Source organism: Natrix helvetica (genome assembly GCF_964273705.1).
Source record: "Natrix helvetica genome assembly, chromosome: 6".
Classification (NCBI taxonomy): Eukaryota; Metazoa; Chordata; class Lepidosauria; order Squamata; family Natricidae; genus Natrix; species Natrix helvetica.
In genome coordinates this window covers 25,445,850-25,467,500 of record NC_138553.1, presented here as the reverse complement: position 1 = coordinate 25,467,500, position 21,651 = coordinate 25,445,850, and the positions used below count along the sequence as shown (strand labels likewise).

Below are 21,651 nucleotides of genomic sequence, written 5' to 3'. Positions count from 1 at the left end.
TGAAACTCAACTCAAAAGCCATTTGAATCCAAGATTGCACCTTTTTTTATGGGGTTGTGTTTTCCCCAAAGAGCATGGTCACCAGCCTGGATTCATAACTCTGTGTCTGGAGGGCTTTTACACGGCTTTGGCTATTAAATCACAACTTTTAAAGGTTGCTTTCCTTGGAACAACATACTGTGCCTATCAGGGGTGGGTTCCTGCCAGTTCTAACCTCTTCTATAGAAGAGGTTCCACAAATCTACAGTGCCGTTTAGAACCGGTTCCAGCTCCCTCCCCCCACCCATCCACACATCATCAAGATGAAGAGCGAGAGGAGGAATTCTGGGAGCTGAAGTCCACAAGTATTAAAGCTGCCAAGTTTGAACACCCCTGGGTTTTTTTTCCAAAGGGTTAGGGGTGCAAGGGTCTTGTAACTTGACAGCTTTAAGACTTGCACACTTCAATGCCAGAGTTCCTGAGCCGACATGACTGGAGGAGGAATTCTAGGAGTTGAAGTCCACAAGTCTTAAAGCTGTCAAGTTTGAACACTCCTGGGAGTTTTTTTCTAAAGGGTTAGGGGTGCAAGGGTCTTGTAACTTGACAACTTTAAGACTTGCGTGCTTCAAATGCCAGAGTTTCTGAGCCAACATTTTGGTTGCTAAGCAAGAGCGTTGTTAAGTGAATTTCACCACATTTACAAGTTGGCCACTCCCACTCGGTCACATGGCTGGTAAGCCACTCCCACCCAGTCACATGGCTGGCAAGCCACTCCCACAAAGCAGGCCACACCTACAGAAGACGTTTTTTAAAAAATTGAAACCCACCACTGGTGCCTATGCATACTCTAGAAATAATAATTATGCACAACATTGACTTTGATGTGCATTAACATAATTAGGTGGAAATTTGCCTAAAATAAATGTAAAGAATCCGACCTCACAATCCTATGCACTTCTACTCAGAAGGAAGCATTTTGAACACAGTATTCCAAACTATAATTATTTTCTTGTAGCTCTGAAAAAGCAAAGAATTTTGATGATGGGAAAAACAGCTCTGTTACTATTGTTTGAATAGAGCAGCTCATTCATATTTGTTTAATTTAGTCTTGTGAAGTGTAGTATCACCTCAAAGAATGAATCAAAGCTGCCTCCGCAGCCTTTTACTTTCCTGTCAAAGGAGAGGTAAAAAATTTCCTTTCTACGTCAAGAATGACTTACCAAGTGGGTTTAAACAGACCATAGCCACTCTACAACTCCAGACATGTGCACAGAAAGAAGAAGGCTTCTGTTCTGTTCCCAAAAGAATTTCTCGGTTTCCTGCTACTCACAATTCCCAAACATAGTCCGTCTTAACATATTTATTTAAGAAAGAAAATAATGACACTAGTTAAGGTAATGATTGCAGAAGAGGGTGAGGAGTGGGGGATAATGTTTGGCCAGAGCTTTGAGAAAGTTATTTTCTTGAAGAGTAAAAAAGAGGGAAGGGAGATAGGGAGTTTTTAAATGTTCATTATTCTGAATTGTGTGTATTTCATAGATACAGTATGTCTTTTTCGATATTGCTTAAATGGAGGATATTGTGTTCATCAGCTGGGCTTCCAAGATACAAAGCATCTTAGATCAGGTTGAAGTTGACCCCATGTTGATTTCCATTATAATCACACAAATTATACCCTAGAAAACATAGAACATGGAATCATAGGGCTGGAAGGGACATTGGAGGTCTTCTAGTCCAACCCCTTGCTCAAAACAGGAGGCCTTTAACTTAATGCAATATGATGCCTTCTTGGCTGGGAATTATGTAGGTTAGTTCAACAAATTTGGAGGATACTAGATAGTTGGCTGCTGACAAGCAAGTGTTATCAGGTTCAAATATCATACTGCAAGTGTAGTCACATAGAAATACGTGTGTAGCTGTGGTTGCATCATGTATAAAAAGTAGAATATATGCCACAGTGGGTGCCAGTGGAGATCAGTTTGATAGCAAGCGTTTTTAATCTCCATTCTTTAGAGATATTCAGTAGAAAAGTGTGGACAAGTTTATATTTGTGCTGTTTTTTCTAGTATCTGCTTATCAACCTGATGATAGTGACCTTTACAATTTCATAAAAAGTGTTCAGCACAGGATGAAGGGGGCCTATGAAAAAATGCACACAGATACAGATTATGAATGATAATTTGAGGAGGAAAAAACATTATCCTAACTTGGAATCTGTTTTGTTGTTCCAGTCTTGACTTCCTGAAGCACTTTTTGTAATGCTATAATTTAATGAATTTATTAATTCGTTCCAATAGTATGCACCATTTAGAGCAGTTCATTCAGTTTGGGTGTATTCACTTGTAGGCCAAGTAACAAGTAGCATTTACTGGTTGAATTTGGGCAATCAAAAATTACACAATACATGTTTCTCAAAGGCTATGGGGTTTTTCCAAAGAATTGCCCAGCTCTCAGATAGAGTGATCTAACTCTTTCAGATGCCTGGATGAAACTATGTAGATGTCAATAGCTAAAGTGTCTTAAATATATAAAATAAAAAAACACCAAACACTGAAAAGTATGGGAAAAAATATGTATCTGCCATATCTGGGGAAAATGAGCATGCCCCAATATACTATCACTAGAGGTGGTATATTTTATTTTATTGTCATTAGCATCAATGAGAAAAACAATCGCTTAAGCAGGTGTTGGAGAGAAGCAAAAGAAAGGAAAAACAGAATCACGTTTTTTTTTTTCATTACCCTGTTATTATGAGCCCAGGAGGGGGTTTCTCTATTCAACTAGTTCTCCAATCTCCAGTAGTAGGATTATTCTAACAAAACCAATAATTTGCCAGGTAGATGCAGCATTATACTCGCACGTTATTTCTTAGCAGTCCAAACCATTACTCCTGTTTCCAATATTATTTATACCGTTGGATATTTATAGTAAAAGAATTAACGCAATGCCAAACACGATGCTTGGTATCCTTTTTCTTTTCCTGCTTTTTATTTCAGGAAATCCGTCATCTTGTTGAAAGTAAAAACATCATGGGCAGAAGGGAGCAAAACAAAAAGTTCCAATGCATAAAAGTGAACATAAATTTCTCCCCCACTGTTCTTTACTTTGCTTAAATAAAGCCATGTTCCCTGCTTGTTTTGTAATCAACGGGTTTCCGCCATGTTCCACAGTGTGAATTCTGCACATTAAAGAAATGATATGTTTCCCTTACTCTCAGTGCTGCTTTAAAAAAAGAAAAGAAAAGAAAAGAAACATTTTCTTTATTTGGCAAGTGGCAATTCGGGATTTATTGGCCTCCAACTTGTGATTTCATGGACAGGTTTTTTGAATATATGATCGATTTGCCATTTCTCTAGTGCTTTTCACAATTATTCTGGCTAGAATATTGACAAAACTTTGAGGATTTCTTTTCAACTTGAGCTGTATCTCGTGTCACAATTGGGAAAAGCTTCTTGAGTCATACAAAAAGGTTTCAATGACATATCTTGGAAAGACAGTAGCAAAAGCTCCATGTCTAGCCAGGACCCACCAGCTGCTACAATAGCATGCTCTAACTAAAGCAAGTGTTATGAACAGAGGCCTGTGGTCTGAGGTTTCTTTGTTCCAGAAGGAAAGAGACACCACAAATTATCCTCCAGCTATTCAAGGGCAATTATGGAAACAATAGTCAAAGTGTTGGGTAGGTCTTGTTTGAGAGCTTGTTCTCCGTTGTGGTTTACTACGGAGCAAAAAGACCACCAGCTAGGAGAAACTTTAGTAATCAACTTGTTTCTTAGAAAATTACACCTCAAGTCCACACTAACTTCTTGTCAATTGTTAATTCCTATGAATAAACCTACTAGAGCTCAGGTCTTTAAAGTAACTATGCCGTTAAACTAACAGGAAGCATGCCAACTCATGTTGCTGAGAGAATTTGCGTCAGTGAAATTTGCCCACCAGCATGCTTGGATATTCCACCATTCTTATTTCCCAAGATCAGGCTGAAGTTTCTGATTCTTGACTCTTGCAAATGATTATCTATGTTTTTGCTTTATTTTTTTAAAAAATGGTGTGGGTTACCTAATGTCACTCCCTTTTTCAGGAGAATGGTAGTGGTGGGATTCATTTTTTTTACTACCAGTTCTGTAGACATGGTGTGGCTTGGTGGGCATGGCTTGGTGGGCATGGCAGGGGAAGGATAGTGCAAAATCCCCATTCCCTCCCCACTCCAGGGGAAGGATACTGTAAAATCTCCTTTTTCCACCCCACCCCACTAACCTGGTTTCCAGCTTCCCTTCTCCTGTGCAGGACAACAGAAGACCCAGCTGATCAGCTGGGACTCTGATCAGCTGGGACTCGGGAGGCACCAAATAGATGAGGGCAGAGAGGTGGTATTTGACGGTTCTCCAAACTCCTCAAAATTTCCGCTACTGGTTCACCAGAACCACTCAGAACTGGCTGAATACCACCCCTGGAGGATGGTTTTTGTATTACATGAATTCTTACGTGTAGTGTGTATAACTTGGCATCTCAGATATTGGCAACTGAGATTTGTTTTGAATTATTTCTGAAAGGGAGAAGGACTTTGGGAAAGATATTGTCTGGGGACTCTCTGCTGAACCTCATTTTCCCTATATTTCGTCATAAGGAAGGAAGGCTAATGCCTTCCCCTCTTTTCTGCCAACAAGCCACAGGTTGTTGAGTGACACTAATAAGGCCAGGAAATCAGGTAAGCTGTTGCTGGGAAAGGATAGCCAGCTAAATCCTTTGTGCAAAGGCTTCTGTTTGCACAGCACTGAGTGATGCCACTGTTCTTCCTTGAAATAATTTGTCACACCCCCACCAGACAGCCCATCTTGCACCTGGGACATATGAGATTGCAGTGGTTGCAGTGATGGATGTTAAAGGTATGCAAGGCCAGCATGGCTGGCTTAGATTGCTGTCCTTCCAACTGAAGTGTGATAGTGCAAAGCAAATGTAACATGGTGAGAAGAAATTGAAACTGATACACGGGGTGGGGATGGGAGGAGATTCAAAAAAGAAGAAGGTGAGTAAATCCTACCAGTCTTGGGTTGGGGAAAATATAATGGAGAGCCCAGGTGGGCAAATTCAGGAAAGAAGGACTATTACTTAATGTCAGTCCTCAATTATGGTTGTTTTAGCTCCAGTCTGCATTATTGTATTTGGATCATTGGGGACCTTAGACCCATGGAAATATATAAAACTGACAGCAGAAAAAGACCTAATGGTTTATCAAGTCTGTCCTTTAAGACTTTGTTGTTTATGATGATGTTGTTGTTTCCTTTTGATTTATTTATCATTATAAACTTTTATTATAAATTTCTATTATGAAACTCAGTCAATTGAACATTTAAAAATGTATCACAAATATCATTGACTGGCTCTGATGGTTGATACAGGTTGCTGCCAGCATCCTAGGTATCAACCAAGTATCTTCTTAAAATGTATGCTGTTCCGAGCAGCGCAGTCTTTCGCAGCTCCACTGGCGCTACAGCAGGAAGCTGCAACTTCTTGATGTATTTTGCAAAATTCTTGGCCATGGTACCAAGTGCCCCAATGACAATGGGTACCTCTGTTACATGTTTCATCCATAATCATGTTGTTTTGATGGCCAGGTTGCAATATTTCATGGTACTTTGTTTATTATTGTTGTTGTTTAATTATTATTATTATTTTGTTGGATAATGGACATGTGTTTATCCCAAGCATGTTTAAACTTAGTTGCTGACGATTGACCCATTACCACCACTGGAAGTTGGTTCCAAGCTTGTACTACTCTTTCTGGGAAGTAATACTTTCTAATGAACTTCCCTCCTGTTAGTTTGATATATTTATATTATATATATTTAAAGAGTTTTTATTTTATCACATCCTCCCCTTTCCCTTCTGTGCTCCAAGCTGTACATACTACAGTTCTTCCCATCTCTCCTGATATGTTTTGTCCCTCAGATCTTACACCGTTTTTGTAGCCCATCTCTGGACTTGCTCAATTTTATCAGTATCTTTTTTAAAGAGAGGTTTCAGAACTGGACACAATAGTCTAAATGGGGTCTGATTGAAGCCCTATATAGCAGGACTTTTCCTGCTGGTGATCCCTGTAATGATGCATCCCAGAATTTTGCTTGAATGCATAGCTGCCAGCCACTCTGTTTACACCAGGAACAGGGACGTGCAGTCAGGGGAGGCAGGGGAGGCAGAGCCGCACTGCTCTCATCATGAAAATTTTTTTTAAAAGGGAAAAGGCGCTGAGGAGCCTTCTGCACATGTGGTCGGGAATGGGAGCGCTCCATGGTCCCCTTCATGTTGACTCAGGAGTCAGGAAGGAAGGGAATAGGACCACGTGTGCAGGAGGCTCCTCTAGCCTCAGCCTCCCTCCTGCGCACGTCCCATTCCCCGCCTTCCTAAGTCAACATGAAGGGGACTATGGAGCGTGAGCCGCGGTCCCCTTCATGTTGACTAGGAAGGCGGGGAATGGGACGTGCGCAGGAGGGAGACTGATGTGGTCCCATTCCCCTCCTTCCTGAGTCAACATGAAGGGGACCGCGGCTCACGCTTATGACGTCACCAGCCTCACCAGCCGTAAAGCTCACCGCACGTCACTGACCAGGAGTATCCAAACTTGGGAACTTTAAGACTTGTGGACTGGCTGGCTGGGGAATTCTGGGAGTTGAAGTCCAGAAGTCTTAAAGTTCCCAAGTTTGGACACCCCTGGTTTACACATTTTGCAGAGTGTCTGTTATAAGCACACCTAAATAGCAATAGCACTTAGACTTATATACCTCTTCACAGTGCTTTTAAAGCCCTCTCTAAGCAGTTTAGAGTCAGCATATTTTCCCCAACAATCTGGGTCCTCATTTTACCCACCTCAGAAGGATGGAAGACTGATTGTAAGATCTATGATAGAGAATGCCAATGCCAATACCAATTTTCAGATTGACAAAGAAGGTGGGAGTTTTTGTTTTGCAGAAACATTGTGTGAAGTATTAAAAAATAAAAGATTGGAGATAGGGGTTCTTTGTTATTCTTTTCCTAAAAGACTCAGTTTGGGAATAAATCCAACAAACAGAAATGCTGCTTGTGAAAACTCTTCTGATTTCTTCTATGAAATGAAAATAGTCATGTTGTCAGAGTTCCAAATATCATGCAGAATTAAATCAAAGTCCAAGGCAGAGTTATACTTAAAACTCCAATTTAATAAGACAGACATGTTGGCATTGTGCTATGCAATCCCAAATCTGATTTGCTTCCTGGGATTCCACCCAGTTGAAAATTCATGATCCTATCCCCACACCCATAATCCATCACATGGTCCAATCTTCATCTTCCATGCTGGCATCTATACCTCTCTGCTTCCGGTCAGGTGTCGAGGTGCCGAGACAAAAGATGACCTTGAGCTTCTAGAAAGAATCACAACAACACATTCCACAATTCTACTCCTTTCTATTCCCCCCTCCCAACTACTACACTAATGAAACAGCATAGGAAAATAATAGAAAATGTGGCAGGCCAAAGATCCTAAAAGGAACATAACTACAGGCCTGACACAGGTCTTATTTTACAAAGGAAAAAAAAAAACAATTTTCTGGCTCTCCAGTTGAGGTCAACTTTAAAAATTAAGGACCATGAAAGCAAAGACCCAGACCTTTAAAATTGTCCATTTACAGTACATGTTCAAGCTGCAACAGGACCGCAGCTTGAACTAGCACGGGAAATAAATCCTGGACCCCTGTGCAGAGATGCTTTGTTTTATTGCTATGACTATAGTAAATATTCCTGAATATACATCTCTATATAGAAATAAGCACATATCGACTTTATACAAATCTGTGATCGCTTGTGTATAGAAGAGAAAGATGGGCTCCAGAAAGTGCTAGCCTAAATGAGAACAGCTGTCACTTTATTGCCCCATCTTTTAGACTGATCTTAATCTGCAGCAAGAGCAAATCACTCTGTTTCAAGTGGCATTTATGAGGTGCAGATATCTGAAATGCTACAGAAGGCATTGGAGCCCACTTTGGTAAAACCTTAAGTTCTGTCTTCATCAGGCATCAGGTTTAACCAGCATAAACGGGATGTTACAATAGCAGGTCTCGTATCTACAGCCTTTTCAGAGATGGAGCTATCTAATTCAGTGCCAATGCAAGTTCCATTGTCAATCCAATTGTCTTCTGTATGAACACAGTATGGCAGGGGGGCCAAACTCGATTTCATTGAGGGCCGCATCAGGATTGTGTTTCATCTTGGGGGGCTGGGGTGGGAGTGGCCAGGGTGGGTGTGGCCAGCATGCTCTCACTCATGTTGGGGGTGCCTGTGATGGCCTGAGCACTCTGCCAGCGATAACAGGCTCCCAAACTCCGTTTTCGGCTGCAACTGCCTTCTGCAAGCATCTACCAGTGAAAATGGAGCTTGGGAAGGCTGCGTGCAGACCTCACAAGCTCTGTTTTCTCTGGCAGAGGCACTGTAGGCTGGTTCTTTGCTGTTTCCAGGGCAGCCATGCAGGCCAGATCTAAGCACCCGACAGACCAGATCTGGGCCTCGGTCCTTGAGTTTGACACCCCTGCTGTATGGGTAATTTTGGCCAGTCCTCCAACTAGATTTTGTTGCAGGCAGGAAACTATTTCAGCTAACCCCTAGCTGTATTGGGAAAATAGGAATAACAAAAAAAAACCCAGCAAACATTCAAATGACCAATGCTTTGTGCAACTAAGATTTGGAGAGTTCACCCTGTTGCTTTACTTACGGTGAATAGTTCATTTGTCTCTAGTGTGACAATGTCATTTCCTATTCCATAATTCTACCAGCCTCTGTTTCTATGATCAGTAGAGGGGACTTTGTAAATTCAAATAACATTATCCTGTTTGTTTTCCTGTTTCTCATAAGAAAACAAATCTTAACTAAACAAATACTCTGGAGTTCCATGGTTTATTTTATACAAGGTTTCAGTACAAACATGTTTGTTCTAGTTAAACTCTTGCCATATCCTTTCTTAATTATATTCAACACCTTCCCACGAGAACTGTGACTGGGGTTATAAAAATAGCCGGCTTGGGTCTCAGCTTCACTCTGGAGGCTGTTATGCCTTTCATGCATGTAGCACAAGCACATCATTAAAGTGAAAATCCTACCACATTTATTTTGCAGTAGAATTACTGATTGCAACAAGAATTACCTACAAGTGAATATACATGGGAACTGGATTATACCAATCTTCACCCATAAGGACCATAAGATTATTTTGGGGAGCCTTGAAGCATATTTTGTTTCATCCAGCAGTGCAAAAGAATTGTCCATAGGAAAGGTTGCTGGTCCTCATTCCAGCTTCTCAGAAATCCCCTAGAGAAGTACATAGCACTAAGAATGGAAAGAGGAAAAGGGAAAGTCAGGGAGGGGAGTGTTTGAAAGGATAAATAGGGGGAGCAAAAGTAACTTTCTAAGTGTAATGGAATGTGTCATGACCCGGTCGGAGCCTGAATCCGCAGAGAAGATGAGCTACAGCTGGGCCCGACGGTGGTTGAGGGGGTGGCCTCATTGGCGTCAGAGGAAGGTGGAGAAGAGCAGGATGAGGCAGCACCTGGCCACTCAGGCTTGGGACAGCCTGCCAGCAGGGAGGAAGAGGGGCAGGATAACCAAGAGAGGACAAGCAGTGGAGATGAAGAGAACGGAGCACAGGCAATGAGCAAGGTCCTCCCACTCCTGATCCCTGAGCACACAGAGTGAAGAGGAGGCAGGAACAGCACAGACTGACCCAATGACTCAGGAGGAGAGTGCCCCACCCCTCTTCACAAGGCACACTTGGGGACTGAGACTTAAGGAAATGCTGTAGGGAGGGGCATTTTTTCGGGAACAAATGCTGAATTTGTGGAGCTTTGTGTGCCGTTTATGACATTTGGAGTTTGCTGGACTTCTTGCCTTATTCCTTGCTTCCTGGACTAATTGCCTTATTCCTTGTTTCCTGGACTCGTTGCCTTATTCCCTTGCCCCGCTAGACTTCTTGCTTTGAAGTCATTGAACTAACAGCATTTTGCTGGACTACTTGCAGCAGAAGCTGCTGGAAGTGTGTGTGTGTGTGTGTGAGAGAGAGAGAGAGGGGGGGGAGGGAGGGAGGGAGGGCGGGAGGGAACACTTTGCTCTAGGACTGGTCATAAATGGGGGAGCATTTGAGGGAACGTTGGAGCAATAAACAGGTATTTTGAACTATCAATTGACTGTGTGGCCACTGTGCCTTGTCCCAGATCATCACAGAATGCATGGATGACCTTGAGGAAAGGGAAAAAGACATGTTGCATGGGAAACAATAAGACAAGAGGCTGCAGTCCCTTAATGGTCAGAGAAACAAAGGAAGGGCCTGAGATAATCGAGCAAGCCTTTAAACTGGAGTGTGGGAAATTCATACCTTCCAACTTGCAAGATCTGTCAATGTAGCCTTATAATAAAGTAGATTTAACCATTGTAATCATGTTTCTTGACTGGTTTACTTGGCAAGGTTGACACTATGACTGGAAGTTCACAGTTCAAGTGAGACGGTTGACTACTAAAAATAAGAGTGTTTTAATGATGATGCCTTATGGAATGCTTCCTCAGGGAGTCTCAATCAGTACCCGATTCATACATTTATTGGTGAAATTCATTATGCTTTTAAATGCTTTCTTTTTAGTTGCATGACATATGACTAATCTTTTCTTTAGATTGAGGAGTGGCGCTTAAACAGACATTTAGTGTCCTTCTAAGCTACATGTATTTCTGCTTTAATGTGTTGTGTGTAATGAGAAGGCACATGAAAATGAAATTAAAATAATAATGTTTCTTGAATATGCAAAAACAAGTAGTCCTCGATGTACAACTACAATTGATCCCCAAATTCCTATTGCTAAGTGAGAAATTTGTTAAGTTTACCCCATTTTATGACCTTTCTTGCCATAGTTGTTAAGTGAATCTCTGCAGCGGTTAACTTAGCAACACAGTTGTTAAATGAATCTGGTTTCCCCATCGACTTTGCTTGTGAGAAGTTCACAAATTTGATCACATGACCCTGGGACAGCAACTATGCCAACTATCTGAATCAGCAGTGGGTTTCAATTTATCTTACTACCAGTTTGCCCTGTGCATGCGCAATCCAGGTGGGTGGGCAGAGCCTCCTGCCACCACCACTACTGTTTTCCCAATCCAGGGCAAAATGTCAGAAACCACCTCTGCTCTGAATTTTGATAATATGACAATGGGATGCTGCAACAGTGGTAAGTGTTTTCAATGCCGTTCTGACTTTGAACTAGGAAAAAACTGTCAGCATTGATGTTAGTGATGGGAGTAAATGATCACAACTTGGCCCTACCTCTGATATTTCCTTAGCGTGGGCTACATGTGCGACCACTGCACAGTTTAGTCTGTCTGGATGCAAAGCCATGTTTCCCATTCCAAAGCTATATCAAGCAAGAGAGGTAGTGGCAATATTGCTGGGGAGAACATGTCCTGGCCCTGGCCATGGCTATGATAACCTTGCTCTCTCACCTTCCCAAAGAACTGTGACATATGGTCACAATTCTTTGGGAACTTAACATGTGGTCTTCATAATTATGGGAATTTGGAACTTTGCAGTATGAGGTACTCTTAATTTCAAGAATAAAGTGAGATATTGGACGTTTGCCACCTTGCAACCTTTCTTACTAATCAACATAATGGAACAGAGAGCCTCAGTGAAGAATAATTTCTTATATATAGAATTGTCACAGATGGAGATAACATTCTCCATTCTATATTTAAACCTTAAACAGGTTTCTCTTTAAAGAGAAAACTGGTGATTGAACAGGAATAATATATTTTATTGGTTTTTAAAACTAAACATAATTTGCATCATCCTGTTCGATGAATCTAAAGTACTAGGTTTTGTTATCTATACTTTTCCCATCATGGCGGTCAACTTCAAAGGGAAAAAAAAGATTCAGGAGGATAGAGGATGGAATTTTAGCAGCTCCAATCTTACTCATTTTTGTAAAAAATATGTATATGCTGCTCCAGTCCTTACAGACTATGGGCTCTATGCAGCATAAAGTAAATGTAAAGGTTCCCCTCACACATATGTGCTAGTCGTTCCTGACTCTAGGGGGCAGTGCTCATCTCCGTTTCAAAGCCGAAGAGTCAGTGCTGTCTGAAGACGTCTCCGTTGTCATGTGGCCAGCATGACTACACACCAAAGGTGGTTCCTATTTTTCTACTTGCATTTTTACATACTTTTAAACTGCTAGGTTGGCAGAAGCTGGGACAAGTAACGGGAGTCATGCCATTATGTGGTGCTAGGGATTCAAACCGCCAAACTGCTGACCTTTCAATTGACAAGCTCAGCGTGTTCGCCACTGAGCCACCATGTCCCTTAACTAGGCAGCATACAATGCAATACAAACGAAATGATCCAAAATAACAATGTCAGTCATCTATTATCATTCTCCCAACAGGTTATAGGCCAAAAGCTTGCTAGAACAGGACTGTTATTAACTTTTGCTAAAAACAAGGTTGGCTGGTGTTGCTCATATTTCTTAGGCTAAAGTGTTACAGAAAGTGAGAACTACCATGAAACCCAAAACTAATCATCTTACAAAGGAGGAAAAGACCCTCCACAGGCTACAAAAAAGATTCCAAGGTTCTGTTTTATTCCTGAGACTATTTATCATGTATATGAAGCCTTTGCATGAGATCACATTAAGATTTAGAATAAAGCATCATCAATATGCATGTGACATCCAACTCTGCCTCTTTTCATCAGATTTAGCACTGGCAGTGAAAATGTTGAATCAACATTATGGACTGGGTGAGGGCCAACAAACTGCAGCTGAGTCCAAATGAGCCAGGAATACAGTTAGTGGAAGGCTTATCTGTCCAGCAGAGTGGCATTCAGCATGTTCTGGAATTGGCTGCAGGCCTCTAAATAATTACGTTTATAGCTTGGAGATTTTCTAGAGCTTTCATGGTCATTAGAGGCCTACTGTGACACAGAGTGCCTTTTACCACAGTACACTGATCTGCCTGTTATCGTTCTTTTCAGACAGAGATAACCTTGTACAGTAATTAGTGTCCTAGCAACAACACATTTAATTTAATTTAAAGCACAAGTCTTCCATCTTGGCAACACTAAGATGCTGGCTGGAGAATTCTGGGAGTTGAAGTCCACAAGTCTTAAAGTTGCCAAGTTTGGGGACCCCTGCTTTAAAGTATTTACATGTGGGGCTGCCCTTGAAAGTTATCAACATACTTCAGTTAATATTTATGTTATTTTTTATTTGTTTGGTTTGTCAAGCATGTATAAGATAATAGATATAAGTATATACAAGATTATGAATACGTGAAATGGATACAAATAAATGGGGTTGGTTGGTAGGACAGACGGTAGGCACGTTGATGCGCTTATGCACACTCCTTACAGACCTCTTAGGAATAGGGTGAGGTCCACAGAAGACAGTCTAAAGTTAAAGTTTTGGGGGTTTGGGGAAGAAACCACAGAGTCAGGTAGAGCATTCCAGGCATTGACCACTCTGTTGCTGCAGTTGAGTTCAGAGCAGTTTAACCTTTAAGTTTGCATCTATTGTTGTGGTTGAAGCTGAAGTAGTCATTGATATTCTACTGAGTAGAAATAAGCATTATAAACATATTAAGCTAGTTTTATAAGAACTTTCCTGTTCATCTCTGATCCTAGTTCACAGGGGTGGTATTAACTTATAAAGACTTTCACAGGTACAAACTACAATATCTGAAACCTGGGGTTCTCTTGGATGCATAGTTTCTGTTCAAGGAGCAGGTGACAACCATGGCCAGGAGAGCTTTACATTAATTCCCAGTGTACCAGTTGTGCCCATTTGAAGATCAGGAGGCACTAATCACAATCACTCATGCTTTAGTCAACCCTCACCCCGCTCCCTTTAAATCATCGCAACATGTTCAGTGTGAGGCTGCTCTTGAAGAGCATCTGGAACAGGCATGAAATCCTCTTATCTTCACTACCAGTTCGGTAGTGGGAGTGCGTGCATCTGGGCATGCACAGTACAGTGGTGGATTCCAATTCCTGTTGCAACCGGTACGGTACAATGGAACTCGGCATCCCCCAAACACATGTGTGTAGCATGTGCGCACATACGCAAAGCACGTGCCTGCGTCCTTACCTCTGCGATGCCTCCGCGACGCTCCAGCTGCTCAGCAGAGCATCGCAAGTACCGTACGCTCTGTGTGTGCGCGCAGAAGCGCTGAAGAGCTCAAATACACGTAAGGAGCTTGGGCAGGCGGGTGGACCCTCCAGAGCCCATACCAGAATGGTACCCGGTGCTCCCAGCAGGCACCGGTACGCCCATACCAGGGTGTATCGCCTGCAATCCACCACTGGAGCAGTACCTTCTGTGCATGCACAGAAGGTCAGTGATGATGTATGGGTGGGTAGGCGGAGCCTCGCGCCATCACCACTACTGGTTTGCCCAAACCGGTGCGAACTGGCAGAATACCACCTCTGATCTGAAAGCTTCACTGCAGTACATCAATATAACACCACTGCTATGAGAACTGCACTGGCTGCCAGTGAGCTTCCAGATACAATTCCAATTGATGGCTGTCACCTTTAAAGCCTTCATGGCATGGGACCCAATTAATCCCCAGTGGTATTCACCATCCCATCAGATTTGGCAGAATGGGCCTAGTCCAGGTACCTTCAATGAAACATTGTCGCCTGGCAAGTCTCAGGAAATGTTCCTTTTCTGTAATATTACCTGCCCTGTGGAATAGCTTCTTTCCCCAAACACAAACAGTCCCAACTCTATTAGCCTTTCACAAGGATCTGGCTTTCCCCCATTTAATCCAGGATGTTCATTGGGGGGGGGGAGAATCTCTAGTACAGGTGTACCTGATTGTGCCTTGATGGTATTTTATTTGGTTTCTCTTTTTCTTATTTTGTTCATTACTGAAGTTTTTTTTAACAGATGGCTGACCATATGCATTGGTTGGATAAATACATACAGTCCATAAATATATTATTTTCACTAAGTTCTTACATGTACACTAAGACCTTTAGAGCCTTGATATTGGAGCCTTTCCTTGTGACTTCAATGGCTCTCCAAAACAACTCTTTCAGAGATAGTCCTCTAACTTTGTTTTGTCTTTTCCCAGCACATATCCCCTTTTATTGCATTTAAGCAAGTTAAAAATACATCTTTAATTTGTATGCTCTGAATAAAATAATGTGCTAATTTCAAAAATGCTGTTAAAGCTTATTTAAGTGAATATGTTTTACATTAGTGCAAACTGTTCTTACATTTTTATTTTGCAATTTTAATTTGTTATGAAGTCTCCTGGAACAATCTGCTTTTGAAGGGCGGCATACCAAATTTAACAACAAATAAATACAATGGTTCAAATAGAAGTTGGGAGACTTGCACACAACAGTTGGTGATTGCAAATGTAACATATTTTTAAATCCCCAAATAACTTCCACCAATATCTGAGCAGTGTGTTTGGCAGCTGCTTAAAAAGTCTGCACATCTGAAGAATTCTGTGGAAAAAAAATTAAAAAGCCATTCATGTGCACTCATGTGCATCTGCCACATATCTAGGCTTTGTTCTCCAGAAGATATTGACAAAAGTTGTTGGGAAGTGCTTGTTGAAAGCTTCATTCTCCATAAGACTGTCAGACATATTTACTTTTGATCATATGATAACCAAATGTTTCTGTTGAATACATCCAGACTGAAATCACAACATTGAAACAGGCTTTCATGTTCCACTTTGATAACGATTTCCTTCTGTTTTCAGCTCACAACTCCAGTTTTTCCAATGGTCATCAAGCTGGGACATGCTCATGCAGGAATGGGAAAGGTAAGGACGTGCATAGACATTCTCACATGAATATGCAGAATCTCTTCAGTCCAATAAGTCAAACTTCTAAAATCTTTGTTTCAGCCCTTCCTTAAAAGAGGTAAGTCCATATATTGATCGTGTTGGCCAGACCATATGAAAGAAACAGATGGCTATTATCTAGCGTGCAGGATATTGAAGTAAAAAACGGTTACAGGAAATATAATATGAGGAGGGCAAATATATTTTCTTCCATGGTAAATTCACAAAACTGGAAACGTATGAGGGATAATTGTTTCATAGGAAAGCTGGGTTCTGTCTTTCATTGTATAAGCAGAATTTTTAATTGCAGAGCCTTTAACAGCAACATGGCAAAATATTCCTGCTTCTCCCCCCCTTTTCTTGCACATATGTCTGTGTGCATTCAGTTTTAATAAAATAAAGCAAAAATAAATCCTAGGATATCCATTGCCATTGAAAATAACAGTATCTTATTATTAGTTAGAATAATTCTCAGACGCTACAAAAGATGCTATGACTTGGTTTTTCTGCCCAATAAAGTCATTTTTCCCGGAATTCTATTTTTATATCAGCATCTTCTTTGTTCCAAGGCAAATAAGAACTTGAATTTGAACTTAAGTGGCAATTCATTTGTAAGGAGAAAGTTGAGACCTCTTCAGTCTAACAAGCACTTTCTCTGCTTGGCAACAACCTTGTAAGGAAGAACTAAACTAATCTGAGAAACAGTTAATTACCTGGCTTATGTGGGTCTTGCATAATCATGATATTTGAGGAAATCACAATAGCCTTGGATCATACAACACATGCTAGGACACCAGGATGGGGAACCTATGGCACATGTGCCACAGGTGGCACATGGAGGCATTTGTCAGGGCACACGAGGCATTGCCCTGTCAGCTGGCCAACGTGCATGCGCACACTGGCCAACTGACTTTAGCCTTTTTTGAGGCCATTTTTCGCCCTCCCCAGGCTCCATAGGCTTTATAGGAGCCTGGGGAGGGCGAAAACAGCCTCCACACACACACACACGGAGGCCCTCCAGAGGCTTCAGGATCTTCCGGAGCACAAAAAACGGCCCTATGGGCAAGCCAGAAGTTTAGGAACGGACTTCTAGTTTGCTTGTAGGGCCGGTTTAAGCCCTCCGGAGCCTTCAGGGGCCTTCTGGAGGCTTCCCTGAAGGCTCCAGAGGACAAAAAATGACCCTACGAGCAAACTGGAAGTCACTTCCGGTTTGCTCGTACAGTCGGTTTAAGCCCTCCAGAGCCTTCAGGGGCCTTCTGGTGGCTTCCCTGAAGGCTATGGAGGACTAAAAACGGCCCAATGGACAAACCAGAAGTGACTTCAGGGAAGCTCCTGAAACCTCTGGAGGGCCCGGGGGAGAGGCTGTTTTCATCCTCCCCAGGCTCCTATAAAGCCTCTGGAGCCTGGGGAGAGAATACACAGTCCTCTTTTCTGATGAGAGCAACTTTTGCCAAAAGCATCAAAAACTGGTTCAATCACTGTGGGATTACTGTGCTTGATTGGCCTCTCCATTCTTCCTCCTTACTCTGGGTCCTTGGTTTCCAAATGAAATGCAAAAGTTGCTCTCATCAGAAAAGAGGACTTTGGACTACTGAGCAACAGGACTTTGGACCACTGTGCTTCATTAAGACCAGGGTCAACGCAGCCGTCTACCAGGAGATTTTGGAGCACTTCATGCTTTCTTCTGCAGACGAGCTTTATGGGGATGCTGACTTCATTTTCCAGATGCCCACACTGCCCAAAACACCAAAACCTGGTTCAATGACTGTGGGATTACTGTGCTTGATTGGCCAGCAAACTCGCCTGACCTGAACCCCATAGAGAACCTATGGGGCATTGCCAAGAGAAAGATGAGAGACATGAGACCGAACAATGCAGAAGAGCTGAATGCTGCTATTGAAGCATCCTGATCTTCCATATCACTTCAGCAGTGCCACAGGCTAATAGCTTCCATGCCACGCCGCATTGAAGCAATAATTGCTGCAAAAGGGGCCCAAACCAAGTACTGAGTACATATGCATGCTTATACTTTTCAGAGGTCCGATATTGTTCTATGTACAATCCTTGTTTTATTGATTGCATGTAATATTCTAATTTTCTGAGATGGTGGATTTGGGGTTTTCATGAGATGTACGCCATAATCATCACAATTATGACAAATCACGGCTTTAACTATCTTGCTTTGCATGTAATGAGTCTTATGTCATATATTACTTTCACCTTTTAAGCTGCATTACTGAAATAAATGAACTTTTGCACGATATTCTAATTTTTCAAGTTTCACCTGTGTATACTTATATTTTTTGTCACTTTATGCTATGTTCAGCATTTGCCATTTCATGTTTTCAACTATGCAACTTTAAACTTCTGCATTGTCCAAATTTCACATCCATATGTCATCACATCAATTGATTGATTAAGCAATTCCATCTTCTAGGGTTGATATATTGGTTTTGAGCATGAAATTGCCCAAATCTTCTTCAATCTAGTTCAAAATTTCTTCTATAATGTCCCCTTCTATGGTAATTTTTTTGACTGAAGGGCAGAGAGAGAGAGAGATGATTTGTTAATGCAATGCATATTTACTTTATCTAATGCCAACGATTGATTGAACCAGCAGGAAGGAACTTCAAATCTACCTGCCAACAGATCAGGAGTTCAGAGCAAATTAGAAATCAGATAAGTTCCTGTGTTTGGCTGTCATAGCCAAGATTCCCTGCTGTGCAAACCTTGGAGTTCTACAGAAGCCAAAAATATATTGCCATTCTGATGTATTCTATTTCATTTTATATTAAAATGAAGCCAGTAATTACAATGCTTTCTTTTAATTGGATGCCACATTTTAAGAGGTCAGCTCAATCCTTGGCAAATCCATTTGTTATCTTCACCCATGCAAAAGCCTCTACAGTAATCCCATGTAAAGTAATTTAAGATAATTGCCTTTCCTGGATCTAATGTTGCAATTTAGCTATACTCAATCCAGAAATGTGCACAGAAAATAACTGGTCTTTGACTTTGATTTTATATAAACTAATCTGGCCAATGTGAAATCATATTGGGGGGGCTCAACTTCAGTGACCCCAGCAGAAGATTTTCTTTACTAGTTTGGTTGTGGGATCAAAATTCTCAGAAGTAAATTTTCATTATCTTCAGTTATGTTTATGTTTATATACTTCGCTTCTTAATGGTAAGATTTTCTGAAAGGATTCATTGAGGTTTTCAACATTTCTGTGGTATAAAGTTTATTTACAGAAGGAGAGGGAGAAAGACTGAAATAAGATGAAGCTTTACAGCATTAGCACTTTTCCCCATCAGATTTTTAGGAGAATCCTATTACTATTAGATTTGTTGTAGGAAGAAAATTCAGTTCTCTGCCTTAATTTCTCCCCCTGGCAAACAAAGCTTGTAGAGTCCATAGTGCTCTCTGAACTTGGCTGTTTTCTTGCAAACAATTTGTTACCAGACTAAGTAACATTTTCAGTGCTAAAAAGGTGTGGAATTTGCTTTTTATATATTGTAGCTTGTCCTCTCAGTGTTACTAGGGGTGTTCTTTTCTCCTTAGTATTTCCTTGATTAGGTTATTGTTTACTGCACGGGTGTCCAAACTTGGCAACTTTAAGACTTGTGGACTTCAACTCCCAGAATTCCCAGCCAGCTCTGCTCCACAAGTCTTAAAGTTGCCAAGTTTGGACACCACTGGTTTACTGCTTGAGTATTTGTCCGAATTGGTCTTTGGTTTACTTAAAATGTTTTGGAGGGCTTGCAGATTACAATAGTCTTTAGGTTGTTTGATATATTTTTGGTGTATGGCAGTAATAGTCTTTTCATGGCTTGTGTTGATTGTGCAGTAGTGAGTTGAATGGCCAGGTACTTTTTGATAAAGTTGTATGGGTATTCATTTTGTTGGAAGATGTGTATATACTTTTTCTGGACATCAGAAACTGGAAACAAACTACCCACACAATGAAACTCCTCTAATACTGTCAGAGAATACCCAAACTGATTGTTCAATTTATAGAATTATGGACAAGAATTACTGAGGTGGCAAATTTTTCAAAGAAAAATATTTTAAGAAGGGATACAACGCATGGGACTAAATATTTCTCATAATGTAGCTTGCAGGGTTACTTTCTAATTCCCCAATACATATTTTCCCAATTACATATTTGCTGTTATTTGTCACAGTTATCATTGTTCCTATTCTCACTCTCTTTGCCTTTTTCCATGAAATAAAATACAAAATACAACAAAAGGATTGTTGGTGACATAATGTGACCCACCCTCCAACTCATAACAACATAAATGGTGTCATTTGAATGGAGCATTTTTATTTCACACCAGCATCAAAATTCTTCAACCAGCCCACCTTTGCAATCTGAATTATATTGATGAGCTGAACGACATTAATTATATGTAAACCAAGAAATCTCAAAAGGTATAAACAGATTGAAAACAAAAGCTAAATTAATAACAAAAGCTACATGTTCTTAAGAATGTATCTTTTGAATGTTAACTTGTCCCCACTCCATATTTATGTAATACTAGCCAGGTTGTACATTGAAATCCCTCAGGTATCCCAATTCAAATTCCAATTATATATTCATTTATTAGCTGTTTAGTTAAGGCCAAAATATACCAGCAGACAAGGACTGCAAGCCAAAACAGACTCTCTGAAAGAAACTTATCTGAATGGATTTTATTTAACAAAAGTTCCAGGTCAAGGTAGCCACACAGACACAAACATCATGCAAGACTCCAAGATCAGATGGTTGTTTCCAACAAGGAATCATGGGTCACAACTCAAGGGTGGGTTGCTGCTGGCATTACTGCTGGTTCAGCGCACACAAAAAAATGTTGCAAAGTTGCTCTCTAGACCTATTATGAGCCACAGTGGAGCAGTGGTTAGAGTGCAGTATTGCAGACTTCTTCTGCTGACTGCCAGCTGACTGCAATTTGACAGTTCAAATCTCCCCAGGATCAAGGTTGACTCATCCTTCTATATTTCTGGGGTAGATAAAATGAGTGGTGGGTTGATAACCGATTTACTACTGGTTTACTACCAGTTTTCTCATGCTCACGCATGTGCAGAAGTGTCCAGGTGGGTGGGCAGAGCTTCCCACCACCGCCACTACCAGTTCGGCTGAACCAGGCTGAACTGGGAGCAACCTACCTCTGATGAGGACCCAAAATTGTTGGAGGCATTATGCTGACTCTGTAAATTGCTTAGAGGGGGCTTAGAGGGGGTTGTAAAATACCACTTAGACTTATATACCGCTTTACAGTGGTAAAGCGGTATATAAGTCTAAGTGCTATTGCTAGTGCTGTTGCTATTACTGACCAAATGAGAGGACAGCATATGTCTCCAAATTTCTCCATATCTATATGAAACTTAAAACATTCATTGTGAAAATACATGCCAGTTATATAGTAACTGGGCTCCCAACCATACCACATTCCTTCAAATAGAGTCTTCACCTTTCTTTGACCAGATCATGGAACAGTGTCGTGCCAGTTTTATATTGAAGGGAAAGTACATTTCCTATTTATGGGTAATGTGTATTTTTGTAACTTTAACTTTAAAATTAGATCAAATAAAGAGATTTCTTCATATTCCTGTTAGTCATATTTCTTTCTCGTTTTTAAAATACCTATTTAAGGCAATTCATGGACCAACACTTAGTTGTTTGTAGTTACTATTTGAATTATTTAGGGTGGAGTATTTTCATGCTTTGGGGATTTGGGTTGTTTGTTTTTTTACAGGTAACCAAAAATAAGGAGGATCATTAATGTCTTGTTTAAACATAGTCTTTT

General features: G+C 41.0%; 1 protein-coding gene across 1 annotated transcript in view; it reads left to right on the top strand.

Moving 5' to 3' along the window:
- Nucleotides 1–21,651, top strand: part of SYN3 (synapsin III) — a 194,549-nt gene that overhangs the window by 130,807 nt on the left and 42,091 nt on the right. The window contains exon 6 of the mRNA XM_081957073.1: nt 15,757–15,819. Coding sequence (XP_081813199.1) covers nt 15,757–15,819 — 63 coding nt within the window. The remainder of the gene's footprint in view (nt 1–15,756; nt 15,820–21,651) is intronic.